Here is a 26,491-nt window from a genome sequence, read left to right on the forward strand (position 1 = left end):
AGCTGTTGCTGTGGGTTCCATGGATCAGTAACAACAGGACCAGAACTTATATCATTTTATTATCTTTCTGTTTTGATAGTACACTGAGTGCCGCAGCTCTAAGCATTACATCCAAGGACAGAAGTAGAGGAATAGGCTTCATCAGCTCTACCTGTTCTTTCCCAGAATTCCCTATGGTCAACCTTTGCTTTCATTTCATTGGCGAGAATTTGGTTGTATGTTTACACCAAGATACAGAGAGACTGAGGAAGTTGTTACTTAACATTTTAAAACTCACTAAATTGGAATGTGTTAGGGAGCAGGGCAGTAGGAACTACTGTTGCTTTAGTCAGCCTGGGACTTGGACACAGTATGGTCAGGGTGAGGGATAAACTAAACTAAAACCAGCAAAGAAAAATAACAACTCGTCTCAGGATTAGTTTCAATGCTTTTAGGAGAAAATATTATTTTACCAAGTACTATGGAATTTGGAATAAGCAAATGTTAAACATGTATCAGCTTCATTTCAGAGAAATAACTCTTCTCATTTTCTTTCCATTAAAGGTATTTTAGAATTATACTTTTGTTAAGTTTAAAAACGTATAGGGAGTTCTGAGATTGTTGAAGGATATATGTGCTTTCGAGGGTTGATTTAAGATAAAAAGTTTGTAAATATTTATGGAGGTAAACTTTCATTCACTTATTTATTCATGTAACATGTATTTAGTGCTTCTTTTTGTGAGACAATAAACTAGACTCTAAAACATAAGAAAGTGTTTGTGACACGATTCCAGCACTTAAAGGACATATGTTTGAGCTTATAAAAATAGAAATTCTTTTATTTTACCTTCAATCTCTGAATATGCTTGCTTATCATTACATAGATAAAGAGATGGATGGTACATCCTATCTAGGGCATAAGTAGGAAAGTGAAGAAATCCAATGATTGAGTCCTGAGACTTTCCTATATTTAGAGGTCAGGATAATACGGAGCAAATAGCAAAAAATGAGGGAAAAGGACGGACCAGACAGAGAAGAAACTAGGGAAAGGATGGCTGTCAAGGGAGGACAGTGTTTCAAGAAAAGAGAACTGATCATTTGTATGAAAATCTCCCACCAGATTAAGATTAGCTCTAAGAAACTACTGTTTGATTTGGCAGTAAGGAAACCATTGATGACCTTGGTAAGAACTGATTTAGGGAAGAGGCAGAAACTAAAAATGTGATGAGAGTTAATTCAAGAATCAAGAGAATGGAAATAAAACGATCAGTTTTAGACAAACTATTTAAGAGATAAATGCAAAGAAAATATTTTGCTATTTCCAAAATTGTTCCAAATACCAACGAGTCAAATCAAGAGGAAGAGTTGCATTTTTAAGAACTCATTATTACTTAAAATATCCCACTCAGGCCGGGCGCGGTGGCTCATGCCTGTAATCCCAGCACTTTGGGAGGCCGAGGCGGGCGGATCACGAGGTCAGGAGATCGAGACCATCCTGGCTAACCCGGTGAAACCCCGTCTCTACTAAAAAAAAACACAAAAAACTAGCCGGGCGAGGTGGCGGGCGCCTGTAGTCCCAGCTACTCTGGAGGCTGAGGCAGGAGAATGGCGTAAACCCGGGAGGCGGAGCTTGCAGTGAGCTGAGATCTGGCCACTGCACTCCAGCCCGGGCAATACAGAGAGACTCTGTCTCAAAAAAAAAAAAAAAAATCCCACTTAACTACTTGATTCACTTTATAACAATTATTGATAAACTTATTAGATAATGTTATTAGTTAGAGCGATAAAAGAAACAAAAATTAGAAATGATGGTCCTAACCTCATGGGACTTATAATTTAGTTTGAAATAGAATCCAAGAGAGAATAATTATAAATATCTAAATCAAGTTTAGTCTAAGACACATAAGTCGTCAAAACAAATACTCTTGTAAGCATGATAACAAAATGGAATGAATTGAGGTCAGACACAGAGATGGCAATAAAATTGAGGCCACTTATTAGTACTTACAGTTTTGCATCTGGAACATAAGATTGCTTCTATAAAAATTATCAAATTGGCCAGGCGCGGTGGCTCACGCCTGTAATCCCAGCACTTTGGGAGGCCGAGACGGGCGGATCACGAGGTCAGGAGATCCAGACCATCCTGGCTAACAGGGTGAAACCCCGTCTCTACTAAAAATACAAAAAAAGCCGGACGTAGTGGCGGGCGCCTGTAGTCCCAGCTACTCTGGAGGCTGAGGCAGGAGAATGATGTGAACCCAGGAGGCGGAGTTTGCAGTGAACCGAGATCGCGCCACTGCACTCCAGCCTGGGCAACACAGCAAGACTCCATCTCAAAAAAACAAAAAAAAAAATCAAATTATAAAAGAATATGACGGGGCCTCTTTTGGAGTATCTATATTTAATTGTCTTTTTCAATTAAAGAATTTTCTTTAAGCTTTAATATTTAATGTCAAACTTTAAATTCTCCAAACGGGGGATGACATTAAGGCACAAGAATTAGCAATGAGATCCATGTAGCCTTACTAAGGCATCTGACTCTAACACGTGTAACCAAGGCAAATAGTACTATGAACAGGCTTTTTAAATGTATTAAATATTTTTAAGGTTTGTTCCTCTTGCAACTGATAATCTCAAAGGTCAGTAAAAAGATTAGAACAAAAACAGATTGGAACAGTAGAATTTATCTTAATGAGAGATGTGAAACCACGTAAAACGATATAGTCTGTCAGCAAAGCAAAAGGGAAAGGGGGAGGAAGTAGAAAAGAAATAAAGCCCCTTGAACCACATCTTTCTTCCTCTGCGTTTTGAATGTTCCTAGAGAATAAATAAAGTATTAGAAAAGCTTAAAGGGAATGGAATGGAATGTTGTCTGTGATTCACTTGAATTAAAAATGTGAAGCTATTAATAAAATCAACACAGGTATGGGTCTTGAAATTAAAAGAACAACAAATATATACAGAAATTGTAAAAGTTGAATGGAATGATATAGATTTTGGATACCCTTTAGCGCTTCAAATCCATAGATCAAAAAGAATTAAAAACTTCTCCCTTCTAATTGTCTCTCTCCTGATTTCTGCACGTCCCTCTAAGGCATCACGGGCCTTTATATATTCCCTTAGGCATGGGGTCTAGTCATTTTTCATGCTTGCTTTTTCCCTCTTCACTGTTTAGTTTATACTTTTAATCAGTTTTGCTGCTGTTAATACATTTTCTCACCATATCTCCTTTTAAACTTTCCTAATCTGTCTTTCACTGTTACTCATGAGGAGTCTTAAAACAGTCAGCTAAACTAATTTTCTCGCATCTCTTTTCCTTTTCCTGATGAGCTATCTTACAACTTTCTACCAGAATAATTTTCCTAATATGCCCTTATAATTATATTTTAAAGGAAAAAGGATTTAGAGAAAAATATACTGAGTCTAGACTTGACTATCCAGTTAGAATGCTTCTGACCTTGGACAAGTTGTATAGCCTACTTCAGATTCACCATACATCAATAATCAATTATATTGGAAGAATTATTTCACATAACACATTTAAAATATCTGGTAAAAGGAACTGTGTTCATTAATCCCACAAGAAATGTCCAGTGACTCTAGATAGATGTCCAAAAATCCTGGTATTTTTCCCACAACTGTATTCACTTCTTAAGGTCTTTTCCCATCTCACTTCATCCAAATCTTCAGTATGCATCAAGGCCACTCACTCCCCGATGCACACTCGTAGGTCTCCTCAGCAGGAAAAAAGGCGACCAGCAGGCCAATGTAAGTAGAAAATGCATCATCTGAATAAAGAGTAGTGATACTTCCCAAGAAAGACACTTCTTTACTCTCTCTTTATTAGCATTTTATTTTTAACATTTTTTTCTTTCAGTCTAAAACAAGGATTGGGGAATCTAAAGTATAGTAAAAAAAAATCAAAAATGCTTTATATACAGAATTGACTATGAAGGAAACAAACAAACAAACCAGGCTATTATTTTAAAATGTTTGCAAGGCCAGGCTTGATGGTTCACAGCTGTAATCCCAGCACTTTGGAAGGCTGAGGTGGGCAGATCACCCGAGGTCAGGAGTTGGAGACCAGCCTGGCCAACAGGGTGAAACCCTGTCTCTACTAAAAATACAAAAATTAGCTGGGCGTGGTGGCGGGTGCCTGTAATCTCAGCTCTTTGGGAGGCTGAGGCAGGAGAGTCACTTGAACTCAGGAGGTGGAGGTTGCAGTGAGCTGAGATGGCGCCACTGTACTCCTGCTGGGGAACAGAGTAAGAATCCTTCTCAAAAAAAAAAAAGTTTGCAAACCCTCTGAAAATGGGATTGCTCTAAATCTGTCTTATGTAGTTGTGCCCAATAAGCATGACACAAACGTGTATGTTTTATGCTCCCATATAAAGGTAGAGGCAATTTATACATAGAATATATTCTCTGTTAGCAACAAAGTATCTGAAGTTACAGTGCATAGAATGAATGGAGATTTTAAGGCAAAGGAAACTTTTTAAATATGGGAACAAGAATGGTGCCAGCCATAATTTATCCCTCTCCCACTTTTCTTCACAGAGCAGTGTTTATGTAATACTTTCTGCTCTATTATGAAACTTAAATTCCTTATCATGCCAAACAATTTTGGTATGTAATGTAACTGAAATTGTAAGAACTGAATCCTCGATTTTTAAATCTTTTGCTCTGTTGCTTCATATTACCTTGCCCATATAATGAGTAAGTAATAGGACACAGTGATACTTAATGGTTAATTCATTTTGTAATTAAATATTTACAATATTCTGTTTGTGTCACTAAACAGATCCTTATATATATATTCTATCTAGATAATAGTATATAAATAATTATAAAGGTACCGTATTAGTATAGTATATAGATATATGATATTGTATAATAGGTATAAACTGTGGAAAAAATAATAAAAGCATCAAAACTTCATCTGACCTCTTAAAAACCCGGTTAAAAGAAAAGTTGTCCCTGGCATAATTCTTTTTCAACACTTTAGTTGTAGAAAACCCTGGGTGTAGAAATTCCTAGATAGATTATATATATTCTGAGGATGGTGTCCTTAACATGAGAATGTTTGCCGGAAAGTCAAGTGTGTAAGTTTATGTACTTCCCCAAAATTTGAAAAAACGAGCAAAAGCCCTTGGATACATGTAGATGTTACCTGTAAAGAGAAGGATTTGCTGTGAAACTACTTGAAATTTTTTCTCAGAAGCTGATGTAGCTATAAAAGAATCAGATTATATTTACATATTCATTTAATGGCAATAGCTCTGAAGTACATTTGCAACACTGTGTTATTGAATGAAATGTTGCATTCACATATTGAAAAAAAGATTGAGTTTAACACGTAAAGGCGAGTCACAAAACATTCAAATTTGCTTAGGAAGGAGGACAGTACGTTGTGATTCATTTGCTTCAGCACTTAAAGTTTTGGTCATATTTGAAATGTAATAGAGGAATCCTGAGCCTTAATCAAAGGACAGAGACCTATTGTAATCCCCCAGGTCTCATCAACTAAAAGCTGAACGATCACTTTCATTTGCTCAAAAAGAAAAGATGTGTCATGTGTATAAAGCAGGTTGAATTCTGCGTCAGAATAAGCACTACTTGCAGGAGAAAAAAAACTCCCTTAATGTAGCTCTCCTTGCCCTAGGCAGTAACCCTTAAAATGTCTTCTGGGGAATTTCAATGTCTCCTGGTGTTTCAAGGTCTCTTGTTTCAAATCTGAACTGTTTTGGGGAAGGCGGAACAGAGTAGCAGTACAATAGGTGCTGTCACTGTAATAATAGATACTGCTTGTCTTTTCCTTTCTTAAAGGAAATCCCATTTAAGTTTAAAAAAAAAAAAAAACACCTTTTAACTGTTTTCTCACTGAGAAAACAAACTGAAGCTAAAAGAAGAATGTCACTTATAAATTTTACACCCAAGCATATAAAGGATTTAATAAAAGTAAATCACAATGAATATAGCAATACAGATAAAATGATAGTCCAAAGAGAAGTAAAATATTAAGATATAACTAAATATAAAGTCAAAAGTTCTGTGAAAAAACCCTAAATAAATTTATGTGCATTTTGTATTCTCTACTATCAAGCATAGATATTGAAGAAATACCTGAAAAATATTTGTGTAAATATATCATCTTTAGAAAGAGAAAAATTATAATAACGGAAAGTTTAATGGACTTGAGACTCCAATACATAAAATATTAGCATTACTATTTATGTTATCCAGGCATCTTTTCTATTTTCTTATATTTAATATGGAGTTTATAAGATACATGTTACATAGTTATTGTGAAACTATACAATGTATGTGAAAATTAAATTCTAATCATAAAATATACAAGTATTGGAAATTATTAGAATGGAAAGTTCACATTCAGTCGAGCTAAATGATTTAATTTAAAGGTAGTCTATAGGATCAAAAAAGCCTTTGGTTTACCTCTATGAAAGGGAATAATTTCTAAGAAAATCTGACATTCTAATTTTTGTTAGATTATTTCCCATTGAAAATAAGTGCATTGCTAGTGACACCCTGTATGCTATAAAACCTGTGACTATCTGATGGCTGTCAAATCATGTGTTTCTCTTATGGAAACAGACCTTTACTATGTTTAAATTATACACATAGTTAATAAAATATTGAAAATGTTATTGTTTTCAAAGTTATATTCCTTGCCTCAGTTGGTAATTATGAATAAATTATAAGAATTTTATTTTAATAGAGAGTCAATAGGTTTTTGATCAACTATATTTTTCTTACAGCAAGAACAATTTACAAAACAGAATATACCCCTGAGCATACATTTGGCTTCTGGGTAATGATAGACTCATGCTTTTGTCTATAGCCACTGTAAGATTTTCAGAAGAACGATAGGATGTAGGCTGATGGCCAATGTTACTAGTTATATTTTTTAAATGAAATATAACTTTATAGAGAATTATAACATTTGACCCTAGTTTATGAAATATCCATTTAAGTTACATGTACATTCATAAAATGCAGTAATTAATTTACTTTCCCAGAAAGTAAAACTTGCTGAAAATAAAACTAAGACACTTTCGTATGAATGTGTATATATGCACACACCTACACATACTCATGGGTTTTATGGCACAACAGAGTGTCACTAGCAATGCACTTATTTTCAATGGGAAATAATCTACTAAAAATGAAAATGTCAGATTTCATAGAAATTATTCCCTTTCATAAAGATAAACTAAAGTGTTTTTTGATCCTATATACACATACACACATACCCCAACATACACATTTTAATATAGAGATACAGATAAATACTTATTAACTCAAGGTATCCTAAATACCTTTCGATTGGGCTAAATATAGGATAAGCATTTGATTTATTTCTCACATGGGGCACTTTAGAGAGTAAAAGGGGCATTATTGATTACTAGACTGGCATAAACTAAGACCGTCCTGGCCAAAGTGGGATGCATAATTACTAAACTTAAAGGTATTTGATTTAATGATAATACTAGAAATGATCTTGAAGCGAATTCATTAGATATCATGAGTGTAAACATGACTATATAATTTCCTTCTGCATTTATTTTTTGTACTAGCTTAGGTAAAGAATGTATTTATGTGTATTTAAACTATTTGGTGGCGGCAGTAAACTCACAATTGGTTAGAAGTAGACATATGATTAAAACATAGATTTGCCTGGCTCCAAAGCATCTTTCTGCCACAATAAGGAAAAGTCATACAGAATTTGAAAGATTAACATAAGATAGTAACGTTGGAGATACTAGTTTACCCTGTTTTGCAATTTGCAAAGTTTATTTTACAAAAAAAAGAAAAAAATCCCTGTTACATTTATCTGACTAGACTGTCTTTGTTTGTTTTTCCTTCTTATTTACTTTAAAACAAAAATGCATGCACGTATTTTCAGTTTAACCTTTAGTGCCCATAGATAAGCAGTGAAGCAGGTCTATGTCTGATGCAACAAATCCTGAAGACCTGTCTTCAAATGATTTAGTTTAACCTACAAGCTTCTAAAAGTGAAAGTCTTTGATTCATAGTCAATGTTATGAATTGGAAGTATACCATCAGTGTTTTATAGAACTACAGGTTCTTTTATCTTTAGTTGAAAATTAGTCTGTATTCAAAAAAGTAAAGAAAATACACATATATTCAAAATTTAATAAACCTTTTATTTAGCAAAGAACTTGTCTTACCTTTAAAAAAATGGTAGAATCATAGAATTAACATTTTTTCCAATATTCATCAAAATACCAGCTTTACCAATTTAGAAAATACTATTGTTCTTTTTTAAAAGATAGCCAGTCCTTATAACATTAAATAGAAAGAGTATAACAAAATAGTTTTTAAAAATATTTGGGTTTTAATCATAAATTATATTGACTTTATTACATTTTGTTTGTGGTCTGATATCTAGAAAAAACTGATCAATGGAAGAAAATATTTGGATGTTTTTAAAAATAAGGTCTTCTCACATTTTATATTCTGATATATATATATATATATATATATGATGAGTAATATAGCTTGGAAAGATGCTGCTCTTTTATAAAATAATTACATTCAAGTCAGTAGAATTTAATCCATTTCATTGTCTCTGAACTTCTTCTTTTTTTTTTTTTTTTTTGTTGTTGTTGTTGTTGTTGAGACGGAGTCTCGCTCTGTCGCCCAGGCTGGAGTGCAGTGGCCGGATTTCAGCTCACTGCAAGCTCTGCCTCCCGGGTTTACGCCATTCTCCTGCCTCAGCCTCCCGAGTAGCTGGGACTACAGGCGCCTGCCACCTCACCAGGCTAGTTTTTTTGTATTTGTTAGTAGAGACGGGGTTTCACCATGTTAGCCAGGATGGTCTCGATCTCCTGACCTCGTGATCCGCCCGTCTCGGCCTCCCAAAGTGCTGGGATTACAGGCTTGAGCCACCATGCCCGGCCCATTGTCTCTGAACTTCTAAATGAAATTATGAAAACCAAATCATATACTTTTAAATAAATTAGCAAAGTTCGTTTGTGATTCAGAATCCCTGTGGGATTACTTTCTTCAGTAGTGGGAGGATGTCAGTTTCATTATACTATTTCCAAGTCACACAATAAAGTAAACTATCAATTGATCACATCCTTTTAGGGTGAAACCCCATTTCTACTTAAATTACAAAAATTAGTTGGGTGTGGTCGCGGTTGCCTGTAGTCCCAGCTACTCGGGAAGCTGAGGCAGGAGAATCACTTGAACCTGGGAGGTGGAGGTTGCAGTGAGCCGAGATCACACCACTGCACTCCAGCCTGGGTGACAGAACGAGACTCCATCTAAAAAAAATAATAAAATAAATCACATTCAAGCTCAGAAACAGGTTGGTTGGTAATAGCCATTATCATCATTAGACCAAGGAGAGATGCACAGCCATTTAAAGAGCAACTTAGGTTGCTATTTCCTCTTTACCCAAAGGGTCCTCATAAAAGGAGCTAAGCGTAAACTCTCAGGAAAAACAAACAAACAAAAAAGATATCTATCCTATACTTACAAATATCTAGGAATCGTAAAAATTCAGAGGAGTAGGAAATGTGAAAATAGTATTAACTTTTCCGATTATCTTGGTTTTATGGTACATAATGTTAAGAAGCATATGTAAGAAACATAATAGTAATTAAACGTCTCAGACATATCAAACTATAATGAATAGAAAATATATGCAAAAGTACTTAGATTGTAAAAGTGGACAAGGAATAACAAAATGAAATCTTAATTGAAAAAAAAGCAAAGTAAACATTCAAGAAAAAGAGAACAAAACTAAACTTTTAGACGATGATTTGTTTTTTCTGCATTTTTCTTAAATTTCATAAACTTTTATTTCAAAAGAAATATAAATAGATTATAAAAATTTAGAAAATACAAATTAGTAAAAATAAGAACACTGTATTCATACTACCCAGAGACTATTTAGTATTTTATTTTATATTATTCCAGATCTATGCATCTGAGGATATATTTGTAGATATATATGAATATAGATTTTTTTCATATTGAAGTTCTGCTGTTTGGAAACCGAATCTTTTCAGTTTATGGTGCACGTCTTTCTGTTGCAGCAAATTATCTTCTCATCTTCTATATAATTTATATTCAGATCTCTCAAGTTTTCCAAAAAGACTCTATAACTGGTTTGTCCAAACCAGGATCTAATCCAGGATTACGTTTTCTATCCAGTTGCTATGTCTATTAAGTCTTCTTAAGCTATGTCAAAACCTTTTTCATGGCACTCACTGAATAAAAAAGAACCTGCAAGTTGTCTTATGGAATATTCCCTCTTCTTGATTTCACTGGTTGCTTGTTTGTGGTTAATGATTTATATTTCAAAAGTAAATTCTGTGGGAATAGGAAGAATGTGGACTCTTAAAATGTTCAATAAAACACTTATGTATGATTTTTAAGTACAGAAATTGTAGTACTTTATTTCTTCAGGTTGTACCTCTACCATTCCTGCAGAGTGGTAAGAAAACAGTAAAGAAATTCAAGTAAACCAAAAATATTGCTGTGAGAAAATACTGAAAGTAAATTCTAACTATAAAAACAGAAATTACTGTCTTGAGTTTTTGAATGTCTTATTTTGCCCATTACTTGCCTGTATAGTAATTATATTGCAATTGATCTCCAGCAAAATAAAATAAAAGAGAGGTATTATTTTCTTCTCCTGGAAGTTTGTTCCTAAGAAATAACAACAACAAGCAAACAAAGAAACAAACAAAAAACAAAATAGAGCATTTTCTTTTCATATACAGTGACACTGACGTTTATATATATATTTACATAAATATGTATACTACCTATTATTTTGCAAAATAAATAAGCAGAGAAAGTTTAGAGTTGGTCTGAATCAACACTTGACAAAATGTTGGACACTAGTCTCAAATATACATAAATATTTTGCGATAAAAAATTGGACTGAGAAGACAAAAATACAACCCTTTCAATAACAGTGAGTTTCCAGGGATATGTTAAGCATTTGGACTAAAAATGACACCTTTGGTTGAAACATAAAATATTTCCTGAAATACATATTTAACTTGCATGCTCAAAAATATGTTCTTACACAAACAAAAACATATCACAATGATGAGTTTTTGTCCATACTATAGTTTAATTTTCTCAGCAGAGATTTTTATATCTGCAGAAAATCCCATTTAGAAAAATCTAGTTGAATTATAGCAACATTTCGGTGTACTATGGTACTTTGAGCTGTCAGGAAACAACCTTTAGGATGAACTACCTTTTTAGATTTTTCTGCAGTTTTATATGACAATATAGCAGTCATAATCTTTAAAAGACATGATTTCATTTATAGAAGAAGTTACACAGATTTTTTTCATGAGCTTTTTAAAATTTCAAGATTTTATTAAGGATCATCCACCGTTAATATTTCTGATGTATCTCTGAGCAGAAGTTTATTTAGCAAGAGAAAGTATTTTTTAAGAAAATGTAGTATAATTTCTTTTAAAAATATAAATACAAGATATAAAATACTTTATTATGGAAAGCATGAGCATGCAGGAAGTTCTTTTTTAGTTTTGATACCCATTGTGGCTTCATGGTCACATATTTTTTAGGTAACACCTGTGTGTTTCACTCAAGATTATTTCCTATGGTATACAAAACTCATATGATTAAGAACTCTGACCACGGAAACCTCAGAGATACTGCTCTACTCTAGAATAAGTTAAAAATCACAACTGCTACTGTTTAAGCAAGGAAAAAATTATCTAAGAAGTGATCAGTTTCAAAATTATATCTTTGCTAACAATACATTACAAAAACATTTAAGAATGAAGATTTCCAATCAATCTCTTCTTAATCCCTTTTTGGTACTGTTCACCACTTTTCACGTAATGCTTCATGTGCAAACCTTTTTTATGAGTATATGATGCTTAGACACACTATTGATTCTAATACTCTTGTCGTTATTCTGAAAACATGTCTGAACCAACTCTTTATCCTTCTCCTGACCTTTTTCCTACCAGAGTTACCCTAATAAGAGTTTCAAATAGCACTTTTGGCAATCATAACTCTCGTATTGGTACCCTTATACTCCAGAGGCGTGGGGTTTCTATGTCTTGAGACCACTCATTTTTGCATTAGAGCAGTGTTTCCTAACTGGGGATGATGTTGACAGACCTTTGGCGATGTCTGGAGACGTCATGACTAGAGGATGGGGGTGCTACTATCTCGTGGATGGAAGTCAGGAATGCTACTAAACATCCTAAAGTGCACAGGACACTTCGCGACAACAAGCTAGTATTCAGCCTCAAATGTTAGTAGTGCCACTGTTGTGAAAGCCTGCTTCAGAGAAAATACTGAAAATAAAATTACAAACCACAACATTATTACAATGTATTTCCTGTTGATTCATATATAATAGTAAAATATTAAATGTGCCAGCACCAATGTTTTGGCATATGTTTTTCATACTGCTAGCAAGTTTTCTTCATCAAATGGCATGTTGTGACTATTCATCGTCAAAGATGAGTTGTATGTGCATGGTTTATTCTTCGTAAAACACACACAAAAACAACTGTAGTCTTTACCATGAGAAAGGTTTTGGTAGAGCAAAACCTAATGCACTTTTATATTTGCATTTCATCTAAACGACTAGATTTGTGAAATGTGGATAACGTCTTGTACAACTGCTCTTTTCTCTTCCTCTGTCTTCTCTCTCTTCATACTTTTGTTTTGTTTTGTTTTTTTCTCATTCTGGTTGTCAGAACTCCCCTGATTGCAGCTGGAGTAATTGGTGGGCTCTTCATTCTGGTCATTGTTGGTCTGACATTTGCTGTTTATGTTAGAAGGAAGAGCATCAAAAAGAAAAGAGCCTTGAGAAGATTCTTGGAAACAGAGGTGAAGTATTTATTTCTTCTCTTCATGTGTTTGGGGATTTTCATCGGGTTTAGAAGGTTTAGATGATGTTCAGTTATTTAATCCAAGTAAAATTCTGTTCAATGTCCTAATTAAATTTTTGTTTTATAGTCCGTTAAACAAAGCTTGTGAAAAATCAGATTATATCGTAAAAATAGTCAAGGCTTCAAGGGGATAGATGGAAGTAGTCAACAAAATTATTGCATTGGGGAAAGTATCTGTTATTTTGTGTGTGTGGTTGGGGGGATTCCATTAGCAAGCTCTAGACAGGGGATATCTAAATAGCAGCAGATCTAGAAAGTATCTGCATCGAAAACATCTCAATGACAGATCTAGAAAAATGTTAGAAAGAGAGAGAATCTTTCTGTTTCAGAACAAAACTAAACAGACAAGGAATGCATGTTTTAATTAGGATCATTGAATTGGTAGTCAATGATCTCATTATGCCAGCAGTGAAAGACTAAGCTTACAGGATGAAGCTTAGTGTTGTAATCACGCAGAACTTACAACACAATTTATGGGATGCATTTAATATTATGCATGGTGGTTATTGTGAGCATGTAAATTACTCATAAATGATTATAATGTCTTTTATATTACTACACTGAGTTCTCTAGCACAAAAGCAGATAGTTTTCGTGGTACAGGATACGGGGAAAAAATAATTACAGAAGACTATGCATTACCAGACCCTTCTCAACTTCCATCCTACCTCTCTCCTGATACACACATTTGTGCCTATCTAAACAATTCAGAGCAATTCTGTTCTGAGATAAGCTTATCCAACGTTCGTTGTTTTTCTCATTGTCAGTCTGACAATTTGACTTTTCCTTTGAATACTGACAGGAATGGGAGGAATGGGAATTTTAATTCACTCACACATTTTGCATACTGATAATGAATTAAATTCTAGCTCTTTACCCAGAAATCAAATCTAGATAGAAGTATCCTGTGAAAGTTTCTGGAGACTACCTTACGGCTTCTTCTACGAAAACACTTTCTAAGGGTTAAAGTTATCTGCAATTGGGATGAGCTCTCTCATGAACAGACATGTTCAAGCAAAATAAAGGTAGTCAATTACATACATGGGAAAATCTAATAGTGATTCCTACTTTAGCTGGAAGGTTATGGAAGAGCAATTTGATTACTGTTAATCTTGCACATGTGAATGAAAATTTGGACATGAGACATGTGCTTTGTGCTATGAATGTTTGCAATTTAGCTAGGATACTGGAGGCAGAGAGAATTCTATCTCATGGTCAGCTTGAGGCAGTTGGTGAGAGAATTCTGAGAAGTGAAGTATTGTAACCTAGAGTTGGAAAGGAATTGAAAGCTTGGAATAGCAGTGCACATTTAGGTGACTGCATAATGGAAGAGAAATTCCCTTAACCACACACAGGGAAGGCTCATTGCCATGAAAAGAGTTGTGTTGCTTTATCTTGGTTTGTTTTTATAATGCAGTGCTTTATAAGAATGTCCTTCAAACTGCCATTTCCTTACTAAACACACACTTATTGGTTTTATAAGCAGGTTCTGTTTTTATAGAAAATTATTCTTTAAGACTAAATTATTTTAAATTTGGTGGTTAGATAGTTGTAGAATTCCTATTTTTTTCTTAGTAAAAGAAAATAACTATGATTTTCTACCATCTTTTAAATAAAGGGGGAATTTTTAAGAGGGTCAATTTAAATCTTTAAATACTAAAGCTAGAAATCTGCCTCAGAAGTGAACATTTATTGAATCTTGATATATTGTTTCCATACACTTAAAGTTGGTACACGTTCCTCAAATCATTTTGCTCCAGATTGTCTTTTTTATGTTACATGCATAAAACTAGAAAACATATTTTTTCCACACATGCTTACTGAGATGCACTGTAAGCTTGATGCTTTGGTAGATGGTGTGATTCAAAAATGTATTAATGAGACATGATCTCATCCCTTGAAGAGTAACAGATTTAGTGCCTGCAATATGCCAGGCAACATTCTAGAATTTTCCACATATATTATCTCATTTCATCCTTTCTCAAGTTTCTAAGGTAATTATTGCTATACCTATTTCACAGACAAGAAACAAAGGTCTAGGAAGGACAAATTGCTTCCTGTGAGTGGCAACACTGTCATATAAACCTCCAACTTTAAACCCATGTGTCTGTAAAATATATTAAATGACACAGAAACATGTTTTTCTGAAATATATTAAATGATACTCAAGAAAAAGAAGGCTAAAAAGGTGAGGTAGAATTGTAAAGTTTTCAAAATATGAAATTATTACATGGTATATGCCAAAGCATATACACAATGTATATTTTAAATATATCTCATCCGAGATGCTGAAGCCCCCTCCCAGTATTGTGTGATTTTATGTGACTTTTGTATATGATTTTTTAAAATGATTCATGAGTTATTTATTATACATATAGCATATGTATCAAAATCTACCCAACGATTTCTGTATGATTGAGTTGCCTTCAAATGAAAGGAACTCAGTTGAGCAATCATTTTGAAATTTTTCAAATAATTTAGTGATTCTTTTTGAGATTTTTAAAATGTGACTTGAATGCAGTTCTATATTATCAAATATACATTTATATAACTTAAATTTGAAAATGAAATTGAAGATGAGTTGTCAGACTCACAATTAAAGAAAAGTTTGAAGATAACCTAAGTTTATTGGTAAGTTTGATTACATTCTTCCTAAAATTCTTGCTTTAGCTACACTTACCTTCCCTCAAGAATCTTCCACTAATTAAGTAGGCCATGATTTTCACAGAAGCATGGTAATTCATAACCAAGCTGCAGGGCTGCAGTGCACTTAGCTTTGTAAACAGATATTTTGAAATACTGTGGTGAGTTCAAGACAATTTGAGTAGTAGTAGCCTTTGATTATTATGCTGGGAAAAAAAAGATACTGTTTGTACAGTTTAGTTCCTTAATTTAACTTTAAAAAGACAAAGAAACTCCCATTTCTTGCACTTGCCCTTTTACTCATACAGAGATAAAAACCTAAAATTTTAACATAGGATACAGGCTTTTTGGTATCCAGAGCCTCTCTTAGACGTACATTTTCTTTTTCTCACATATGCCAGTGATTGGTACACATGCACATACTTTGCCCCTTCTCATTCATTCCCCCAAATGAATCACATAGCAATGATGATATCTAAAACCATCAGCCTAATTTTACTACTTTGACCACACCCAGCCCACCCCATGATTAGGTAGGTTTCCCACCCTACTTTCACCCTTCTGACCTGTCCCACTCCCTGTTGTATTCGGCTGTATTTCTTCCTCCTTCTCCCTCTTGCTGTGCCCAAGCTGCTTTTCACAGTGGCCCTCCCAATGTCAACTCAATTTCACTATCTCAAGACTTAGACATCTCAATACTTGATTTTAAAGTGTACATTTTTTAGGAAGACAAAACTAGTGAGGCTCATTCCCCAGAAGTAGTTTGATTCCTTGCATTTCATAGCATTCACTTATGATCCAGAATCAAATCATAGAATTGTAGAACTATTGATCTAACAGGTACACTTGGGCCTTGGTACTTAAAAATGTGTTCCAGGATCACCACAGTACCTGGGCATCCCTTAGAGTTCTATGCAAATGCAGACACTTCAGGTCTACTCCAGACCTGCTGAACTAGGACCTATATTTAACAAGAACTTGAGGTAATTCAGATGTACATTAAAGTTTTAACAGCACTGTCCTCGAGTTTTGGCATAGTGCTTTTTTCCCCCTCTCCTCTGACATATTTGTCCTGGCTTCCCAGGTATGTTTTAAGCTCTAAGAAGGCAGCATTTCCTTTTTTTAATGCGTCAAATCTCATAGCCTAGTATGCCTCAAGGTAGGCATACATTTGTTACTTGTGTTTGCTCTGACAAAGAGCAGGAGAAGAGAAAGGACAGGGTCTGAAAGAATATAGAAATGTGTCAGTGAATGGTGAGTGGTGCATATTACAAAGGTATTGGGTGTCAAGGCAAACTATATTTGTGTGTTTTTGCTTTGTGAGAAAGAGAACCAGAGAGAGAGGGGGGGAGAGAGAGAGAGAGAGAGAGAGAGAGAGAGGACTGACTATTGGATTGAAAGGATAACCTTCTTCCTTCCGCTTTGCAGTTGGTGGAACCTTTAACTCCCAGTGGCACAGCACCCAATCAAGCTCAACTTCGTATTTTGAAAGAAACTGAGTTGAAGAGGGTAAAAGTTCTTGGCTCAGGTGCTTTTGGAACGGTTTATAAAGTAAGTAAAAAACAACACATATCGTTAGTTATTTTAAGTTTTGTTTCATACGTTTGAAAAATAATAGCCAATGGAGTTATTACTTTAGACAACCCAATTTTCTTATAATATTCAGAAAGGAAGACTTATAACATTGAGAAATTGCTGCACAAATGAATTCATTAATTTTTATTGAATGAGCTTGGATGGATACAGTCTTGAGAGAAAAGCAAGAAACTGATACAAAGCCAAGTATAGTTTTTTCTTAATACCTTTCTGAGTCCCTTATGTCATATTCCTTTTGGCAAATTTCTGTTTTTATCCAACTATCAAGCTGCAACTCATTTTCCATGACCCCTACACAGTGCTCCATGAACCCCAGACATGCCTGAGCAATATGCCATAATCCTTTATCCTTTTTTACTTCTGCTTTTTTATCCAAAGCCTCCCCATCAGGACCCTAGTAGTTGCTCTTTTTAGAATCTATTCAAATATGCTGATGTCTAGTATCTAAATAATTTTTTGCCTACCTGGTTACATTTATGATTTTGTAAATAATTTCCATGGTTTTGATGTCTTTGTCATTATAAGCAAACTAAAGATGTGACATTATATGCAAAATTCAGGTCAGATAGGAGGAAAAGATGACATCATGTGTTTTCCATAAGAGATATTTCTGGAAAGGAAAAGCTCAAATGATGGCATGTGTATGTTTATGTATTTGCCTTAATTACAAGACCAATTCAGAAGCTAGGCCCAAGATTAAATGTGATGAAATATATTTTAATGGTAAATAACAAGATTACGAAATTCTTCTGGGCTAATGCTGAATTATTCTTGTAATATCCATTACTACAATTCCCAAAAGTTACTTTGGTATTTTGTATATATATAAATATATAATATATAAATATATATAATGTAATATATATTTACATACATAAATTTATACATATAAATAAATATAAATATATAAAATATTTTATATATAAATATATATTTATTACATTATATATTATACATATTTATATATATAAAATGCAAAGTAACTTTTGGGAATTGTAGTAATGGATATTTTATGTATATAATATATATCAATAAATGTATATAAATTATATATATTTGTATAGTATATATATATTATATATATTATATATTATACTATTTATATATTATACTATTATATAATAGTATATAATATACTATTAATTAAAATTTAATATTTAAATATTAAAATAATATTTATATATTATACTATATATAAATATATATTATTTATAATATATACTATATAAATATATAATATATTTGTATATAAAACATATAATATATATAAATATAAATATAAAAAATGTAAATATAAATAAATATAAATATATAAAAGAAATATATAAAAATATATTTATATATAGTATATAAATATATAATATATTAAATATTTTATATATAAAATATATGTTTATATATAATATATAAATATATAATATATATAAAATATTTTATACATACATATATTTTTTGAGATGGAGTCTCGCTCTGTTGCCCAGGCAGTAGTGCAATGGCATAATATCCACTCACTGCAACCCCTGCTTCCTGGGTTCCAGTGATTCTCCTGCCTTAGCCTCCCCAGTAGCTGGGATTACAGGCACGTACCACGGCGCCTGGCTAATTTGTGTATTTTTAGTACAGATGAGGTTTCACCATGTTGGCCAGGCTGGTCTCGAACTCCTGACAAGTGATCCACTCACCATGGCTTCCCAAAGTGCTAGGATTATAGACATGAGCCACCATTCCCAGCTGGCATTTAATATGTTTCTTAAAGCTATGTGTAAGCCTATATTTTACAAACATATCTGTTAGAGTTAATTGGATCTTAGAAATGTTGCATTTCAAAATATTCTTCTTTTTAAAACAGTGATTTATTTTAAAATGTATTAATAATTAGAATATAAACCTTAATTTTTCTCTCATAGTGCTCCAAAATAATCTAATATCCTTAAAATAAAGCTTGTATTCTAAGGTCAAGATGTAGAAGTTTCCTAGTCTTTTCTCATGCATGTTTTATTCAGTTAAATTTGATATTAACTTGCAATAATTTTGAGCACCTACTTTGCATAGGCACTGTTCTAGACTGACTTGATGCCTTTTCTAATCTTCAGATTTGATGTATGTTCAAAGAAACACAAATTTTTCTGTTTATCAATTTACATTATGCTAGAAAAAACCAGACTCAGACTGTATCATTTTATATCCTTAAAATTTGTATCTAGTTAGTGCAATTGTATTTACATCTTTAATAATTTTAATCTGTACTCATTTCTACAATAAAATGGTATCAACAAATTATATGGATAATAAACGTAGAGTCCTAAATTGCAGTCTTCATTGTTTAAATTGACAAATTGAAAGTACTGCTGTGAATTGGATCTATATTGGCAATCATTCTGGATCACATAGCTGTGCCATAAACCCCCATTCTAATGATTGGTTGCAGGATTTTTCCCCACCCGAATTATCTAGTAAATACCACAGTTCTCCATATTCACAGATGTAACTGAAGGTTTCTGTGCTGAAACATAGGACAAGTCAGTAGAAAAATATTAGGGCTTCCTGCCTTTAAATGTTGGCCTGTTACCGATTCTGCACGTGGCATTGACAAAATTTAAAGTAAGTAGGTAAATGTATGTGTTAATGAAGAACAGAAATAGGGAGAAAAAAGATACAGATAAATGGCCAAATTTAAATTTATTGTTACATACTTCCATTTTTAAGATAGCTCAATCTTGGATTGTTCCTACAATGTAATCACTCCTATATTTTTAAAGATAATGTAGTCTGTAAATTAAATTTTATTTTAAACCTTGGATACCCTATAACTCAAGACTAAACACTATCTAATGTCCTCAGCAGAGAAAAATGTTACCAATTTAAATATTTAATAATAAACCTTTATTAACTTGTATTAAGTCTATTGTGCATGAGTGTTTTACATTAATTGAAATTACTTGTAATGAAAGTTTACTGGACATTTCATCAGTTTTTTTTTATTATATGCCTGAAGTGTCTATGGTTGACTCTAAGTTTTAATCAATAGATCAATTGTTATGAAGACATACTGTCTTAAACTATAAAGGATTATACTTGACCATAGAAATGCAAATTGGCTTAACCAATTATTTGATTTTTTTTTTCTCCTAGTTAGAAATATTCTCTGTTTAAGTATAAAGATTAGGTCTAATATCATGGGTATCAAATAGTAAAATTTTTAACTAGTTGGTCCCAGAAAATAGTGAAATAATGAATGAAATAATGAAATAGTGAAATAATGAATAATTTAAATAAATGTTTATTTTAAAAAGCAATATAAAATACTTTACATTGAATTTATATTCTTATTTTATTTATTTATTTATTTACTCTTGAGACAGGGTCTTACTCTGTAGGCCAGGGTGGATGGCAGTGGTGTAATCACAATTCACCCTAGCCTCAACCTCCTGGGCTCAAACCATTCTCCCATTTCAGCCTCCTGAGTAGCTGGGACCACAGGCATGTGGCATGAACTACTCAGCTCATTTTTAAATTTTTTTTTATTTTTGGTAGAGTTGGCATCTCTCTATGTTGCCCATGTTGGTCTTGAACTCCTGGGCTCAAGAGACCCTCCTGCCTCAGTCTCCCAAAGTGGGGGGATTACAGGGATGAGCCACCATGCCTGGCCTATATTATTGTAAAAGTACACTTTAGGGATACTTTAATATTGATGCCATGTCTTTATAAAGTAACCTTCTCTGTGGTTACTCTACTGAATAATGAATAATAAGCCTGTTTTCCACCTTAGATAACATCAGTGAGAAAATGCAGACTATGAGTATTGGGCTTTTTTTTTCTTTTTTCTGTTTCTGCTTTATTATTTTCTTTTAATTTTATGCAAGGAACTTGGCTTATTATTTTGCATTTGACACATGGATTTCCCTATTCATTCTGCCTAGGAAGAATGCAACTACTTTCTAACAGTTAAAGTCTTTTATTTTCTTTATTATTGTTACTATGTTTTAAAATAATTCTTGTGTTCAGGTCTCCTGATGATACTGCAACTTTGAGTAACAAAAATACTTATGTTGTAGCATAAAAGTTCAAAGTGAAAAAAATTGAATTTTTTTCTTTATGACTATAACCAACTGATATTAAGAAAGACAGGAAGTAAAGATGTTTTGTTCAGGAATAACAAACTATTATTTTTCATTCTTTCATTTTAATGTTAAAAGTCTTATAAGAAATATTTTCTGATGTCAGGGAAGCCAAAATTTGAGATTTTTTGGTTTTTGTCCTCATTATCTTATATTTGCTTTTGCACTGATTTGGGAAAATACACCTTTTAAAATGCATTTTTGTACAACCTGTGCATCCTTGTATGTCTTATCAAAATCACTGTCCTCATTCAAATGTTATAATTCACTTTACCCAGAAATGCTATTATTTAACTTAATGTTGTATTTCACTCAAACTCTACCAACTTTATACTTTCCCAAGGGATAGATCCTGTTTAGATATTATAGTTATATTTTGATAGGAAAAGAGAATTAACAATGGCCAATATAAATATTTTATATTTCTTCCGAAATAATACAAATCCTTCACACACACACGTATACAGATGCTTTAATAATGTAGACAAATTAATCTGTGCTCAATATCCCCTAGCACTTGCCTTTGAAAACTAAATCTTAAATATTCATTGTTGAAAATTAATTCTTAAATCAGTTTGAACTTGAAGAACATGAGAATATGCTTTTTAAATTGTTTTTATTGCTGCTGAATATTTAGATAATATTCAACCTGAAAAGAACTTCTAGCATTACTTAGCCCAGTCTTCTAAATTACAGATGATACAATTGAGATTCAAAAAAGTAGAGCAACCATCTCAAAAAGTTGATGATACCATCCAAATAAGATACTCTTTTGCTATCCTATTTCCATGCTGTCTTCACTATTCAAAGCCTTTTTCATCCACACAAGTAGAATTTGACAGTACTGTAAACATCTTGAAAGCAGGATATATATTATATATTCTATATATGTAATCATATATATGAGTGTCATCTTCAGATGATGAAAGCAGACAACAAAGTTGCAGAGTCACTTGTAACATATAACAGGTGCTAAATAAATGTTTGTTGATTAAATGTTATAATTTCAAACTTGTAAGTTATATTGTAAGAACTTAATAGGTTGAGATGTCATATTTAATGTGAATTTTTTTTCCCAAAGGGCATTTGGGTACCTGAAGGAGAAACTGTGAAGATTCCTGTGGCTATTAAGATTCTTAATGAGACAACTGGTCCCAAGGCAAATGTGGAATTCATGGATGTAAGTACAGACACCCAGGCAATCACATTTTTCTCCATTATCAAATAGCCTGCTTAATTAAAGCAAAATAAAACCAAAACTCCACAACTTACAAATTTCTCCTATGGAAATGTTATAATCTTATAATTAAAGACATTTCTAAGACCACTTCACATTGTATTATACTTTTTACATCACTTCTGCTTCACAACTATCTGCCTAGACAGTTCACTAGAACTTGCCTTTAGAGTTTGAAGATATTTACAATCCTCAAGGTGAATTATCTACCACGTTGATTCAGACATGTAATGTTCTTATAGTTTCTTGTTAAATATAACCAAATAGCTCTCAAGTGAAAGCAATACATAATTTCAGCTGAAAAGATATTTAAAAACCAAAAATAATCAATTGTATTAAATAACCAAAGCTCATGAGTATATTTCTTAAAATTAGTTGCACTGAACAATATTAGAAAGACTATGTGGTGGTGGTAATAAGTCACTAATATTTACAAAGCATTTACTAAGTGCCAAACACTGTTACAAATAACTCCCAAATAATAACTTATTTATTCCTCAAAATATGACAGACCAAGAACGTGGGGTTACCCCAAGGTTACCCCAAGGTTACAAAGTTAGAAAATGGCAGGTCTAGACTTTGAGTTCAGGAAGCCAGCTTGCGTAGGGAATCAGTAAATTTTTTTTTATAAGGCTGGATTATAGTCAGGCTTTTATATGCTGTGTGTTCTCTGTGGCAGCAACTCAACTCTGCCCTTTTTGGTGGGAAAGCAGCCATAGATAATTAAAGCAAAACCAAACAACAAAAACTAATGCAAATGGGTGTGACTGTGTTCCAATAAAACTTTTTATTTACACAAATAAGCTTCAGGCCAGATGTTGCCTAAGGGGAAAGCAGGGGCTAAAATTGATCATTTGAAAAATTAACCATACTGCTTTATTTTATTATGGTTATGATCTATTTGGCTGAAAACATCAATCAAGATTAGTTTCTATAGCAAGTTAGTCTCTGTTAAATTTAAATTAATAACCTACCTGAGTCAGGTAATTACCACTTGACATTTATTTTTTCAATTCAAATTCAGAAGAAAAGACTCTATGCGTTAAAAAAACTCGAACTATAGAATAATAACAGACCTCTAAAGAATAAAAAAAGTGCTTTATAAGGTCAATCAGAACTTTAAGATTTCCCCTAGCAAAAATTGTAGATTTGAACTGTTCAGCAAATTTCAGAGAGTAGGATTGAATAAAATTATATATGTATCATGCTGTTATTTTTTCACATTCAATGTAAGACATCTTGCCAGGGGTTCTATCAAAGACCATATATGTTCTTTCTCTATCTTTTAGCATAATGTCTTGAATAATAAGAATGATTTCTATTTTCAAATGACCTTCATATGAAAGATGATGCAAGCATATGCACTTTGATTTTTTTAAAAAAGATAGATTGCTATATATCTCTATCCAGTTTCTCTTGTAAGCTCCTTTACAAGTTTTACAGGAGCTGTCTTTGACCTTGAATAATTTATTTGTGTATAATGCTAACTACTTTATATAAAACTACTTTCAGCTTAACTTATTATTGGTTCTCATATAGTAGGTTGATAATCAGCTGGTATAAACCAGCTTTTCAGATTGGTTGGTTTCATGCCTTACCAGTTGCTGAATATTTTAAATATCACCTTGTTGCATATCTACCAGCATCTATATAACAATGAGTCCAAGAACTAAATATTATTTCTTTCTTCAGTTCTCTAAAGATTCTGACACTCCATAGCTACACGTCCTGGCTCATATGTTACAGTTTAAAACTGAAGCCTTTTTCAGTGATGTGCCAATTATTCAATTTGATCTTGATCATAGCTATAAATTTGTGAAGGGAAATTTTTTTAAAAGTGGAAGTTATAAAGGAAAATTACAATGAGTAGAGACAGTATAGGTTAATTTGTAAAACTGGTAGAAAAAAATCTTGTCCAGCCAAGACTACAGCCAAAGCTGAAATTCACAAGAATGCTAACAATCTCTGCTGGAGGCTTGAACAGCCATTTTTGTCATATTTCCATGGAAACAGACTGGCAAAAGGGGGTTAAGAGGCTACAAAATAATCATACCTAAGAAAAAAGCTCTAAAATCCTCATCATGATTTTGAATGATTATTTGAAAGCTCCTGACCCCATCCATTTTTTTTTTCTTGATCTGACATATATTCCCGTGGAAAAAAAGAGTGGAGATGGCAGCCTGAAGTCTTAGATTTCTGCTGAATTTCAGATGAGGCTCTGATTGAACCATGAAAGGAGTCATTTTCCTAGATGGTTGATGGATTTGGTAACCAGCAGATTCAGAAGAATCTGTTCTTTTTAAAAGTTAAAAAAAAAATTAAGGAAAATATTTTGACTGTGCCTTTTCTACTTGTGGATAGATGCTAGAAGATTAACAGATTGATGGACAGCTATCAACAGAGTTTTATAAGTACCAGGCAGAAACTTGTCCTACTATTTTGGAGACTTCTTTCAAAACATTAGAAGGATAGCATCACAATGATTAAAATGCAGTTTAACTGACAACATCAATGGTGAATTTAATATCTAATGTAGGCTGCTGTAATTTTAACATAAACATAAGCCTATATTTGATACCTATGTTTTTAGCTCATTGGTTATGTGTGTAGATCATTATAAAAGTATTTGAATAGCAAACCACAAAAAAAGAAGTAGGTACAAGAAAAATGATTTGGAATGTGAATCTAAGGATTGAGTTGAAATTATAACTATTCCAGAGTTACTTGGTAAAAAGTAGTAAGTTTAGCTTGTTTTAGTTTGGGTTCTTACAGATGCAGAAGCTACCCCTGAAATAAGAATATGAGTGAAAGTCATTTATTTTGGAGGTGAAGGACTCATCAGTAGGGGAGTTTAGAAATAAGACAGGGGAACTAATAAAGCTAGCTGCCATTGTAAGAGACTGGAACTTCTTTTCACTGGAGAGACTCTGGCAGCCAGTGCAGGACATACACCTCAGAATTATCCCACTCAAGGGTTAAGGGAACTGAAAGTATAGAGCTGCCGGGAAAGAGCCACACTTCACCCCCTACATATCCTTCCAACCAAGAATGGCAAAATAGCCTCAGTGGAAAGAGAAAGCTGTCAAGCAAGAAAGGTGGGTGGGGGTCATCTGGTATAACAATACGGTAGAGTGTTCCAAGGATAACTTTCAAGCTAAATAAGAACTGCTGCAACCACGTTTTTGCAAACTAGTTTATGTGCATATTTGTATTTGTATGCTTGTTTGTACAATTCTTCAGGGGAAAAAAAACTTTCAAAGACAATGGAAATTGTACAATCTTATTAATCATTAGACTCCCTTTTCTCCACTCTATGTTTGAAATAGAATATTCTAGATTCAATAACCACTACTATATTCAACATATATAGCTGTGCTTTACTGGTTATTATAAGAATAACACAAATGTAACAATTTAATACTCAAAATTTATCACCACAATGAAATTTCTATTGGTATTCAAGGATAAAGGAGAGGGCTTTTATATTTTCTTAGAATTTTTACCATAGGCAAAAATAAATAAATAAGGGGCAGTTTGTGTTCTATTAAATGCTACACTAAAAGCAAGAGAAAGAAAGTTTGGTCACCCAGGGCTGTTACTCTGCTCACCTGAATATGTCTAATGGATTCATAATGACAATGATAACACTGCTAGTGAATGGCCAGTACACTCTTCATTCCCGTAAAGAAAGATCACATTGAACAACATTAAGAAAATGACTCTAAAGGCCCACCTTCATAAGAATACCTGCATTTATACATGCTCCTAGTTCTTGTTTCAAATAGAACAATTTCATAGGGAAAATGCAGGCTTTTGTTGTTGTTTTTTGTTTTCTTTCTTTAATCCACAAAATGGTGCAGAACTCGTACATAAGAAATGATGCTATTGAACAAGATTCTTAAAATTGGGTACCACCATCTCATAAAATCAGTTCACTTTTTCTGAGTTCCCATCACTCTATATTTTCCC

At 33.1% G+C, this 26,491-nt stretch overlaps 1 protein-coding gene across 1 annotated transcript in view; it reads left to right on the forward strand.

The window, feature by feature from the left end:
• Nucleotides 1-22,513, forward strand: part of LOC117094169 (receptor tyrosine-protein kinase erbB-4) — a 925,342-nt gene extending 902,829 nt beyond the window's left edge. The window contains exons 17-19 of the mRNA XM_033229398.1: nucleotides 12,735-12,867; nucleotides 17,000-17,122; nucleotides 22,367-22,513. Coding sequence (XP_033085289.1) covers nucleotides 12,735-12,867; nucleotides 17,000-17,122; nucleotides 22,367-22,513 — 403 coding nt within the window. The remainder of the gene's footprint in view (nucleotides 1-12,734; nucleotides 12,868-16,999; nucleotides 17,123-22,366) is intronic.
• Nucleotides 22,514-26,491: the final 3,978 nt, after the last annotated feature.

The sequence above is a fragment of the Trachypithecus francoisi genome, unplaced genomic scaffold, assembly GCF_009764315.1.
Source record: "Trachypithecus francoisi isolate TF-2019V2 unplaced genomic scaffold, Tfra_2.0 Lachesis_group13, whole genome shotgun sequence".
NCBI classification, from domain to species: Eukaryota; Metazoa; Chordata; class Mammalia; order Primates; family Cercopithecidae; genus Trachypithecus; species Trachypithecus francoisi.